The sequence below is a fragment of the Anomalospiza imberbis genome, chromosome 3 (genome assembly GCF_031753505.1).
Source record: "Anomalospiza imberbis isolate Cuckoo-Finch-1a 21T00152 chromosome 3, ASM3175350v1, whole genome shotgun sequence".
In the NCBI taxonomy this organism is placed as follows: domain Eukaryota; kingdom Metazoa; phylum Chordata; class Aves; order Passeriformes; family Viduidae; genus Anomalospiza; species Anomalospiza imberbis.
In genome coordinates this window covers 3,951,502-3,964,155 of record NC_089683.1, presented here as the reverse complement: position 1 = coordinate 3,964,155, position 12,654 = coordinate 3,951,502, and the positions used below count along the sequence as shown (strand labels likewise).

At 51.8% G+C, this 12,654-nt stretch overlaps 1 protein-coding gene across 1 annotated transcript; it reads left to right on the top strand.

Moving 5' to 3' along the window:
- Nucleotides 1–79: 79 nt before the first annotated feature.
- On the top strand, nt 80–1,595 carry DEFB125 (defensin beta 125). The gene is made up of 2 exons (XM_068183192.1): nt 80–196; nt 1,321–1,595. The coding sequence occupies exons 1-2, from the start codon at nt 136–138 to the stop codon at nt 1,440–1,442; spliced, it is 183 nt and encodes a 60-aa protein (XP_068039293.1). The 5' UTR covers nt 80–135; the 3' UTR covers nt 1,443–1,595.
- The last annotated feature ends 11,059 nt before the right edge of the window (nt 1,596–12,654 follow it).

The following is a 12,654-nucleotide window of genomic DNA, read 5'->3' as shown; positions in this document are numbered from 1 at the left end:
GATTGACAGTGTTCCCTCCACTCCAGGAAAATTACACAACCCCCCTGGCCTCTATAAATCCAGAATTGCCCTCTTATTCCTCTCTTTAGGGCCCTTCACTGCTCCTCGGGGTGGAACCTCCACCCACATCAAGCCATGCGGGTTCTCCTGCTGCTCTTTGCAGTCGTTGTCATTCTTCTCCTCCAGGGTGCTCCGGGTAAGGACAAAATTCTCACGGGGGTTCCTGCAGGACTATGGAGAGAGAAAAGGCAGGTCCCTACTCTTCTGAGGTAGAAGAGGACAAGACAGGGCCCTCAAATCAAGGCTCACCTAACTCATCCTTCCAAGGAAAAAGTTTCTCCTGAGATGGTCTCCATGAAGTTCCTGGATGCAGCTGTGCTGAGTTCATAGGTTGTGCATCCCCTCCTCTCAGCACCCTCAAAACTCATGCAGAAATGCTGAGCCTAAGCCAGGAGCCTGAGCTTTGCTCCTGACCAGGATAAAAGCTTCATCCTCCACCAAACATGGAGAATCCTATTAAATTCTCCATGAGTGGACTAAAGATGTGGCAAATGCAGGAAAATGCAAGTGTGACCAGAAGGCTGAGGGAGGCGATTTTCACCCTCTGATCTGCTCTGGAAACATCCCACCTGCAAAGCTGTCTCCAGATTTGGGATCCCCAGCATAAGAAGCTGATGGAGCAAGTTCAGAGGAGGCCATGGAAATGCTCCAAGGGCTGGAGGCCCTCTGCTCTGGGGCCAGACTGGGAGAGCTGGGGGTGTTCACCTGGAGAAGTGAAGGCTCCAGGAAGACCTGAGAGCCCCTTCCAGAGCCTAAAGGGGCTCCAGGAGAGCTGGAGAGGGACTTGGGACAAAGGATGGAGGGACAGGACAAGGGGGAATGGTCTTGAGCTGAAGGAGGGTAGGTGTAAATTAGATATTAGGAAAGAATTCTTGGCTGTGAGGGTGGTGAGGCCCTGGCACAGGTTGACCAAAAAGGCTGTGGACTCTCCATTCCTGGAAATGTTCAGGGCAAGGCTGGACGGGCCTTGGATCTGCCTAGGATAGTGGAAGGTGTCCCTGCCCATGACTGGGGTGGAAGTAGACAGTCTTTAATGTCTCACGCAGACCAGTCTTTAAGAGACTTCCAGAGCTTGCTGGATGGAGAAGCTCCTCCCAAGCACAACTGATTCTCACCGTGGAACCAGCTGAATTTCCCTGCTGCCAGCTGAGAACATCCCATTGCTCAGCCACCAACACCAGCACAGTTCCCAGTAGGTTTTGTGGCTCTAAGCAGGTTCTAGCTCTCCTAACAATGTCTCCTGCCCCCTTTCCGCAGCAGCCAGAGGCCGTTTGGACACCCAGCAGTGCAGAAGCAACCGTGGCCACTGCCGGAGGCTCTGCTTCCATATGGAGCGCTGGGAAGGGAGCTGCAGCAACGGCCGCCTGCGCTGCTGCCGGTGACAGCAGCCACACCAGGGTGGTGCGACAGCCCCAGGAGAGCCAGCCCAGTGATCCTGCAGCCAGAACTGTACACAGAACCTGCCCTCAGACACCTCCGTGCCTCCACGTGCAGCTCAGTTTGTCGGTCACCAATAAACCTCTGGGTTTTCTGTGTCCTGATGGGTCCAGAGTGCAGCCGTGCTTCCCACTCAGATGGACCACCCTGCCTGACACTCGGGGGTTTATGGTGCTAGAGGTGCACTGGGGGATCCAAATTGTCTGCACAAAGGTGGCAGATGTGGTGTAAGAGCAAGGGGTGTCCTTCCAGATTGGCAGCAAGAGAGGGATCTGCTGGGGTGGTCCAAGCAGTTCTGAAGCTTCTCTTTGGACCCATTCCTCCACCTCTGTCTCAGTCACTGCCTTTAACAACCTCAATTTCTAGCTCTGTTCAGAAGAAGCCATGGCAGGATTCATCCTCTTCAAGGGGATGGACCCAAGACAGAGGTATGATTTTCCCTACAGAAATTTCTCTTCCTCTCCCATAGCAACAAGGTGAACCTGGGTGGGTGACTCAGGTCATCCAACCTGATCTCCTTGAAGATGTCCTTGCTCATTGCAGGAGTGCTGGACTAGACGACCCTTAAAGCTTCCTTCCAACCCAAACCATTCCATAATTCTGTGATCCATCTCTGTGAGGGGGTAAAGGTAGGTAAGGCTGAGAAATCCCTGTGGGGAAAGCAATTTAAACAATTCACCCAGTCTCATAGGGAGTGTGGTGGGTTCTGCATCTGCCCTGCTCCTGCATGGAGCAATTCACAGGTGAAATCTTACTTCCATAGTGCCAGTGATTCCAAATTCTATCCCAATATTACCCGAGGGGTATCATTGCCTCTTGTCTTGCATAGGCTGAGTAGAATTAAGAGTGGGAATGAGCCAAGGCCAAGCTCACTTCCAGCAGCTCCTCACCAGGGAGTGAGAGTTGCTGGCTGTGGACTGTTGTTTACTGAAGCCCACAGTGTGCTCTGGAGCAGGACCCCCAAAGCAAGTCTTCACCTTGGAGGTGGTGAGATGGAAATGAGGTGGTGTAGGAGGAGCAGGAATAGAGATGTCTTGGAGCTGTGAGTAGAGAGTTGGCTTGAAAGGGTATGAAAATCTCAAGAGAAAAGCTGGAAGATTTATCCCTGGAAAACACCCAGTGTGGTACTCAGGACATGGAAGAAATGAGGTGTGCAAAATTCCCACCCTAAAACCCCCAGCTGCACACCTGGTTTCAACCTAAACCCACTCTGCTATCCATCCCAGAGGCACCAGTCTTGCCCGGGAGGAAACCAGTAAAACCAGTGACCCAGTTGTGCCAGTTGACACCCAGTGGAGATCTGACCCATCTCTGGCTGGACTGCAAGCAGGGAATGATCCCCTCACTCCTCCCCACCATGAATTGAGGCAGTGAGGGACTGCTGGGCTCCATGCTGGGATGCCCCATCCTGGCTCGTGTGGCTCTGCAGGCTGCAAACACGGTGGCAATGCCTCCATGCAGTCCCCTCTCCTGGACGCTTCTTCCCTCCGTTGAGTGACAGTCTGGCTCCTCAGGGACCTCGAAAAGCTCAGCCAGAGGTTAGCAGCCACTGCAGCTCGCAAAAGCCATCAGCCCATCGAGAGATAAGGCTCTCCTTGATAACAAGACCTGCCAGAACTGAGCCTCCAGTTTTTCCACCTTTTTGAAGTCTGGCCGGTGAAGTTTTGCAGAACTTTTGTCTTTTTGCCAAAGTAACCAACTTCCAGCTCCAGCCTTTGCCTTCCCTCTTTTTCCCCGGCCTCCTCCCCTTTGCCTTCCCTCTTCCTCCTCACTCCTCCGAGCGCAGCCTCTCCGTGATAGGGATTCTGGGGGGAGGATGAACACGATTCTGGGGGGTGATGTCATCTGTTTTTGGCCCTTCAGAGGAGCGAGGGTTAGACATGTCTGCCTCTACCCAGCCTGGCGCCGGGAGCAACTGGGAGCCTTCCTCTGGCAGCCGCCCCTGCGCCTTATCAGGGGCAGGATGACATCCCGGGGCCGGGATGCCGGAGCTGCGAGGGAAAGGAGGTGGGGAGCCCCTGAATGTGAGCCCTGTGAGAGGCGTGCACGCCTGGCTGTGCACAGGGATGTCTGTGTGTGTGTCTGAGCTCACTGGCAGCAGGAAAATCACTCCCAGCAGGATGGAGCCGGCTATCAGCCACCGGAGAAGGGGAAAGCACCTCTGTGCCAAAGCCCGGCCAAATCAAGGGTGATGCTGTCACCCAGATCTGCTCCTGGAGGGGTTTAACCTCTCATATTCCAGGCAGACAATCTGGAAAATTCATCAGAAAAAGGTTAGAAGATGCCCCTTGCCATCAAATGAGAAGGTCAGGGCAGATGGAGTGAGATAAATTAATTTGTCCCATACCCAAAGCTCAGGGTCTGGAGTGCTTTCAAGCAGAGCTGGGTACAACTTTACCATGGAAATGGGTTTGGGATAGACCATTGTCTCCTCCTCTTGTTTTGGCACCTTTCTCCAAGGTGGAATGCAAAACTTTTGTTCTTTGTAAAACACTAACACCACCCCCTCTTTTCTTCTCTACCCCAGAAAAGTGGTTTGATCAGAAAAGTGTGAAATATTTTAGCCTAAATTCAGGGAAAACTGGGCCTCCTATCTCCTACAACACAGGCCTCAGAAGGGAAAAGCCTTGTGGGACATGGGAGCCCAAGGAAAGAGACAGTTCCCCACAGAAATGATCTCCAAATAAATTTAATTTTGTATTATTTTTTTATGTTAGAAAGAATATTTTCCCCCCATTCTGATGGATCATCATGCTCGCTTTGGAGACCAGTGTTCTGGAAGGAAAGAGCAGAGCATCTATAGCTCCTGAGGATTGGGACAGAAATCTAAACAACTGGTAGGTGTCCTTCCAGCTGGAAAATTTATTAAATTTATTTTCTTTTGCTTGGAATAAATAAGGTTTTCTGCAAAAGTAATTCTCAGTTGTTGTAAGTAGAGTGAGAAAATAGATACCGAAAAACTAGGAGTGCTATAAAATTAGAGGGAATGGCCTCAAGCTGTGCCAGGGGAGGTTCAGGTTGGACACCAGGAGGAATTTCTCCATGGAAAAGGTGGTCAGGCTTTGGAAGAGGTTGCCCAGGGAGGTTTGGAGTCCCCATGCCTGGAGGTATCTAAGAAATGACCAGCACTCAGTGCTGTGGGCTGGTGACAAGGTAGGGATCAGTCACAGGTTGGACTCGATGGTCTTGAAAATCCTTTCCAGCCTGAATGATTGTGTGATTCTGTGTCAAATGAACCTCTGCCAGCCAAACCCTGGCACTTTTTTTCCATTAATAAATTGGTGCCCTGTTCATACATCCCTTCTTCTCCTGGGAAGAAACGCTGGCACTGGCACTGCTCCGTGCTGACCTTGGCTCTCCACATCAGCACAAAAACCTGGCAGTGGCTCAGCCCCAGCATCTCAGAGGCTGTGCAATAAAGTACACATTTTTCCTAGGCATAAATAAATGACTTCACCCTTCTGGCGAGCTGCTCTGGGCTCTTTCAGCAGCTCCACGTGGAAGAAGGGCAGCATTGGAGCAGCACAGCCCCTCTCCCCACAGAGGGAGCACTGGCTGATGGGGAAGCTCCAAAACAAACAACGTGGTGAGTAGCTGCTGGGCTGCTCCCCAGCACAACAGCAAAGCCATCTGAAGCCAAAATCTCGTGGGTCTCCGTTTGGAGATGCCCAAGGGCAGGGAGGAATTTGGGGAATGTGCAGGGGAATGGCTTTGCACCTCAAATGGGGAGAGTGGATGAGCCCTTTCCCCTCTCCAGCCTCCTCCCCAGGACCACAGCCTGCAGGACCTTTCCCCAGATCCCACAATGATTCAGGTCTTCTTCCAGGACTATCCCCCCATGCCTGGGATGGACACGAAAGCTGTCAGGAGTCTTTATTGTCCAGATCTTTGCGCCATTATCAGTGACTCCCACACACTGGAAGTGAGATATGTGTGACAACATTTTTTCCATCAGCGAGCTTATCATGGCTGAGAAGAGTGGAAGGGGTTGGGGAGGGTGATGGGGAGGGGGAGGAGGAGGAGGAGGGAAGGAGGGGAGGTACATGGGCATGAACACCCACCCAGCCCATCCTCCACCCACCCCATGATCCCACATCTACGGAAGAAGGAGAGGAAGAAGAGGGTTTTGGAGCAATGCATTGTCAAAACAGTTGTGTCAGACCCAAGGCCTCCTGATGCAGTAGAGCCAGTCCTAAATTCTTTGGGTAAGATCTGAAAACACCCTTCCTGCAAACGCATCTCTTAATTCATATGGGTGTATATGCAAATGAGGAGAGCCTCTGCAAGGATGTTGGCTGGGCTAGCAGAACCCCAAGGGGTTTGACCCCTCCTTGGTGTCAGGCAGATCCTTCCCAGGGAAGGGGGAAGCTCCAGCCAGCAGGAAAAACATTAATGTGGAAAATATCTCAGCTGTGTCAGACCACAACAGAGCTACTGGGACCCCAGCACTGCATCTGTGATTGTGAACTGTGTGCTGCATCTCGCTGGGTTTCTGCTGTTGCCACTTTTCTCAAGCTCTGGGCCTACAACCCAGGTTTGTAGGGTAGAACCTGAAACCTGCCCTTCCCTGTCTTCATCTGGAGAAGGTAGAAGGAGCAAAAGCAGGGAATAATTCTTTAAGACTGGAAATTCATCCCCAGCCTGGAGGACCTGATGCCATGTTCCTGAGGCACCAAGAAACAGCAAAGTTTGTGCTGCAGGAGCTGTGGGGACAAAACACAACCTGCAGCTGGGTGTTGGGAAGATTTTAGGGAGCTACAAAACTTGGTAATAGAGATGTGGAGCTGGCAGCACTTGCCAGGGCAACACGTCCCAGTGAGGTCTGCAGGACAAGGTAAAAATACAGATGTGATTTCACAGAATCATAGATTGTTTAGGGTTGGAAGGGACCTGAAAGACCATTTCATTCCACCTCCTTCCATGGGCAGGGACACCTTCCACTATCCCAGGTTGCTCCAAGCCCCATTCAGCCTGGCCTTGAACACTTACAGGGACAGGGAGTCCACAACTCCCCTGGGCAACCTCATCACCCCCTATAGTAAAGAATTTCTTCCTAATTTCAAAGGCTCTGTACATTTGCTCTGGAAATCACTACGTTTATTCCAAGTTCATGCATATCCCAAGTTTGCCATGAACCCCTTTTCTCCCAAAGATCTGGGTGTCTGTTTGGCCCATAGCAGCCACTTCAAATTAAACACATTTCTTTTGTGTTGGGGTGAAAAACACAGAAATTAAATAATCCCTCCCTCCAGGCTGTTACTTTCAAGGAAAGCCCAAGAAGATGCTACCCTGGTTTTACTTCAAGGTGAGGAGTCTGGCAGTGCTGTCTTGAGACCATGGGGAGTTGGTTGCCCAAAGGAACCAGCTCTGGAAGCAAAGGTGAAGCTGAGGTCCCCCTTGCTGGCATGGGAACAGCCTTATCTCCCCAAGGAGGACAGTTATAGATTTGCCTGTTAGGATCTGCACGATGGACTCTCTGCCCCATGAACAGTTAAGGATTTGCATTACAGACTCTCCAGGCTGATGTTTCCAAGGATGAGGCTGGATGACAACACAATCCTTCAATATATGATCCACAGCTCAGAGGCAGCCCTATCTGAGCACCAGACAACTCCTGACAGAGAACACATGGAGGGAAAACACATGGGAGGGTAAAAATGTGGATGCTTTGTCTGCTCGGGGCTGTGACTGGTTCTGGTAGCTGGGATGGGGAGGTGGTGGCTATGCTCCTGTGATTAATGGGAGGTTTCACCATCAGCATCTTTGCTCCCAGGCTGCCTGTTCCCTCAGGAGCTGCTATCTGCTGGGAGATGCTGCTCTTCAAGCACAGCTCGTTAGCAAGGTCCCCTGGGGGGTGACAGACTGTGGTGGGTTCAGCACAGGCTGGAAAAGGGGATTTTGGATTTTGTGAGCTGACACGGTGGGGGATGATCCAGGGTCCTGCTGACTGTAGGTAGAAGCAATTCTGGCTCAAGCTAATCCAGTTATCAGCCCCCACAACAGCCCTGTCACTCACCAGAGTCACGTGGTGAAATACTGCAAAAATACCTTCAGAGATGGGAAGTCATCCCACCAGGCATTGTCAGTCACCAGCTGGACAATCCTGAGGTAAAAGTTGATCCCAAAATATGTGCAGAGACAGTCTGTAACTTGGGCATGGGACAGAGATGAGTGGGTTTCTCATGCATGATCTGCAGCAGTGACTCTCTCGTCAGCCTTAGACCAAGAAATGAGGTTTGTGGATGGAGGTGATGCAATGAAAGATGGCGACAAGCTTTTTAGCAGAGGCTGTTGTGACAGGACAAGGGGTGACGGTTTTAAACTAAAGGGAAGTCAATTAAGATTAGATATGAGAAAACACTTTTGCAATGCAGGTGGTGAGGCCCTGGAACAGGTTGCTTTGGCTGCCCCGTCTATGGAACTGTTCAAGGTCAGGTTCTGTTCAAATCAGTGTTTTCAGGGCTGAATGGTTTGGGTTGGAAGGGACCTAAAAGCTCATCCAGTTCCACCCCCCTGCTATGGACAGAGACACCTGCCATTATCCCAGGCTGCTCCAAGCCCCATCCAACCTGGCCTGGAACACTGCCAGGGATCCAGGGGCAGCCACAGCTTCTCTGGGCAGCCTGTGCCAGGGCCTCACCACCCTCACAGGGAGCAATTCCTTCCCAACAGCCCATCTAACCCTGCCCTCTGGCAGTGGGAAGCCATTCCCTGTGTCCTGTCCCTCCATCCCTTGTCCCAAGTCCCTCTCCAGCTCTCCTGGAGCCCCTTTAGGTACTGAAAGGGGCTCTGAGGTTTCCCTGGATCCTTCTCTCCTCCAGGTGAACACCCCCAGCTCTCCCAGCCTGGCTCCAGGGCACAGGGGCTCCAGCCCTTGGAGCATCTCCATGGCCTCCTCTGGACTCACTCCAACAGTTCTGTGTCTCTCCGTTGCTGATGACCCCAGAGCTGGATTCAACATATCTCTCACTTCATTCTTTTTATGTTGGAGAGGGAAAGATGGGCTGCTTCTCTCTGCAGCCCATGCACAAACACCTCACTGAGCCCTTCTTTTTTCCCCTAATTAGTGGCAGTTTTGTATCACAGTTGTCCTAGGCACCACTTTCTCATATCCAGGATGTGTCACCAACCACATCCTCATCAAGTTCCCTGTGTGCTTGTGACTCTGAGGCTGGAATTTCAGTTTCCATCCCCAGCACCGTCAGTGTTGGCTCCTGGATCAGGCCACTGGGATGATTCTGCTCAGGCTCCTCTGCTCACACCTCTTGTCTGGCAGCAGAGTTGGTGTTCTGCATCCCATCTCATCCCAGGGGACACCAGCACCGTGGAGGTCTCTTCAACCACTGCTTGTGTCTGGAGGATTGACCTCTTCCCTTCTGGGGTTATCATCTACCAGACCCTCACTGCTGCAAAGTTACCTTGGCAAGACAGGGATAATCCTTCCCATCCAGGAGGGAATTAAGTTTGTCTGCACTTTCAAGTTAGCCACTCGTTGCTTTTAACACTGACCAGTGAGCACAGAGCTAAACAAGCCCTTGGCACAGTTTGGCCATCAGGACATTCCCAGGAGGCTCCTGTAGGGAAGAGGACCCAGAGAAATGATTCTGAAGGAACACCAGGTTAGGTGTGCCTCCATTGCACCCATCTGTGTTTTGGGAGGGTTCCTCCACAGGTTATGGCTGTGATCAGGAGGGAGCTGGATTGGGGTTTTATCCATGTAAATGAAGAAGAAAGGTAATGTCTTGGAGTAATGATGAGATTTCCATGTGCCACAAGTGTGGCACCTGCTCCAAGGTGAGAATGTGGAAGTGATCAATGCCTGAGAGATCAGCAGAAAGTGGTGGTGACTGAAGAAACCAGCCAGGAAATGCAGTTGTGGTGTTCTGCCACACTGGAATTAAACAACAGGGCACCTCCACAGGGAACCTGAGGCAAGACACACCTGGGATATGGACACAAGCCCCTCTCTCTGGTTTGTTCCATCCCAGCAGGATCCAAGGGACTGGTTCACACCAAGTCATAGAAACATGGAATCATAGAACTATAGAGTTATGGAATGGGTTGGAATCATAGAACTATAGAGTTATGGAAAGGGTTGGGTTGGGACGGACCTTAAAGATGATCTGGTTCCAAACCCCTGCCATGGGCAGGGACAGCTTCCACTAGACCAGGCTGCTCAGAGCCCCATCCAGCCTCCAGGACTGTCCCTGTGCCAAGGATTGTCCCTCTTTAGGGACAGCATGCACAAGGCTCATTCTCACAACAATGGGAATCAGGCCACTAACAGATTAACTAGCAGTCTTCACAACAGGCTAATTACCATTTTCGTACAGGGCTGTTCTTGGAGTTTCCTGGCCAGGTATGACCCACACCTGCTGAGCACCCCTGTGCTGTGAGGCTGAGACCCATTTCCCAGTACAATGAGAAGGATATTTCTGGGCTGCTTTCCTTTCAGCAGCTTCCTCTCGCGGCACGACGTCTGCTGTAATCTTTATTTCCCTCTTACCCTCCATTATTCCTCAATATTCCTCTTCCAGGTCCTTTTCCTTATCTGCCGCCACTTTCCTGTTTTTCTTCCTTGCTCAGCACCCTCCAGCCTGCCCGGCTCCTGGACCATCAGCTCCTGTCGAAGGGCTTCCTCCTCCTCTGGCCGCTGTCCTCCCAGAGATAGCCCCGAGCATCCTGGGGGACTGTGGGCATCCCGTGGGATCCTGTCAGGAGAGGGTGGCGGTGCTGACCCCGTGCCGAAGGAAACGGCACCGGGAGGAAACGGCAGCTCTGGGATCCCAGAATATCTCTGCTCTGGGTTACCCCAGGGATGCAGAGATAAGCAGAAAAAGGGGGAAGGAGGAGGAGGTCAGGGCTTTTCAGCAGAGATGTTTGTGTGTCTTCTGGCACAGACACCAGTCTGGGCTTCCCTAGCAGGCGCCAGTGTTGTTTTGGGGGGCAATTGTTTGTTCAGCTTTGCTCACCTTGGAACGTGCAGTTCAGCACCAGGCAGCCAGGGAGATGCTCAAGGCCATGGGGAAACAATGCTGGGAGAGCCAAGCCCTGTCACAGCAATTCCCAGGAGAGGATCCCCTCTTTTTGTGGTGTTTGTTGCCTTGGGTGGGTGCCAGTTCAGGGTTAGGACCTCACTGTGCCTGGTGCTGGAAAGACTCAGGGTTATCCCTTACCCCTCAGGTGGGACAAGAGGCACTTGGCGTCACAGCCCATCCCATGGGACAGATGCCTGCTGTGTGGGGACTTCCATGGACGATGTCCACCCTTAGCGGGGCAGTCCCAGGAGCTCATGGTCCTTGCAAGCACCAGCAAACAGAGTTTGCCAGGTACAAGTCCTTAGAGAGGCTGCACATGCTTGGAAAATGCAGCAAGGCCCCTCTTGGAAGATCCCATGGTGTTTAGTCAGCCCTGAGACCCTGAGGTCCATCCCAAGGCAGGTGACCAGGGGAAGTGGCACAGTGGAGGCTGCAGCCAGGAGTCACCTCTTTCCCCATTCCAGGAACTTCCTGCAGCCGAGTGATGTCTTGGCAGATAAATAAAAGACCCTGGAAGAGGGATATTGAGGAATAATGGGGGGTAGGAGGGAAATGAAGATCACAGCTACTCCTTCAGCACAGGCATAGCTGGAGATAGTGACATTCTATTCTATTCTATTCTATTCTATTCTATTCTATTCTATTCTATTCTATTCTATTCTATTCCATTCCATTCCATTCCATTAAATTCATTCAAATGATTCATGGTTCCATGACTGTGCCATGACCATTGTTATGTGTTGGGACATCTGCCACCCTCTTCTCTGGAGAGAAAAGTCACCTCAAAACTAAAAAAAGCCCATTCCAATCCAGCTGACTTGCTACCCCATCAGCTGAGAAAAACACCCAGCTGCCAACTTCCCCTCCAAATCCCAAGGCCTCTCCAGAGTCCCAGGACAGCATAACTTTACACTTAGGTCTTGCTTTAAGCACGTACACGTGACTCTGTTGCAACGATCACAAAGCTGTCCCAGAGCCAGTTCCCTCCACCCGTCCCCAGCCAAACCTTCTGCCTTCCTCCTGCTATATTTATCAGAAGGATTTGGCTGGTTGGAAAGTGCTTGGGGAGGCAGCAGGGGTGGAGCCACCTTGGAGATCAGCCATGGGAGAAAACCTGGAGCCAGCTCCAGCCCCATGTGGCTGTTTTGAGATGGTCTCACATCCCCCTCGGGGTAATTCCAGTGCAAACTTGGGAGGCTGCTCTTCAGTTGGTGGATTCCTCATGCTTTACAGATAATTTATAAGTCTTTAGCACCTTTGTAATTGTCCTTGTGCTGGGGTCTTGCTCCCCTCTCAAACCTTCACAATCCTCATCTCCAAAGAGAGATTTCCAAGGAGAGATGCCGCCACTTTTTTTCTATCCAGAAGATGTTCAAATGATTTTTTTTTTGGTCACTTTTTCTCTCTGGGACACAGGGTTTGTCACTCTAACCTGGGAATTCTTACAGATACAAGTGAGATCGGTGCATTTGAGTACCTAAAAAAGCTTTGTCACTCCCACACTCTCCTGTAGCAGTGAGACCAGGGGAGAACAACACACAAAACCTCTCCCAAACCTTCACAGTCAGACAGGACAGTGTTAGCTCCTCACTTTTCTGCATCCCCTGGGAAGATCTGTTCGCAGCTGGAAGCCTTGCCTGTGCCAGCCTGGAGGCACTCCCTCAAATCCCTGCAGCTGCAGATGTTGAGCAAGCTGTGCAGAGATTCCTGCGCACACCACAGCACGTGGGCTGCTCTTGGGCAACCAGGCTTGCAGCAACACAGGATCAAACCTCTTGGACCTAGAGGTGTTATGGTGCTCAGCTTCCTCGTCATCCCCAGAGCACACGCCCCTGGAATTTCGGGCTCTGAATATGTTTTGTCTTTCTGTGCTGGGATCCCTCTCTGGGCAGCCTGTGCCAGGGCCTCACCACCCTCACAGCCAAGAATTCCTTCTCAGTATCCCATCTGACCCTGCCTTCTGGCAGTGGAAGCCATTCCCTGTGTCCTGTCCCTCCATCCCTTGTCCCAAGTCCCTCTCCAGCTCTCTTGGAGCCCCTTTAGGCTCTGGAAGGGGCTCTGAGGTCTCCCTGGATCCTTCTCCTCTCCAGGTGAGCACCCCCAGCTCTCCCAGCCTGGC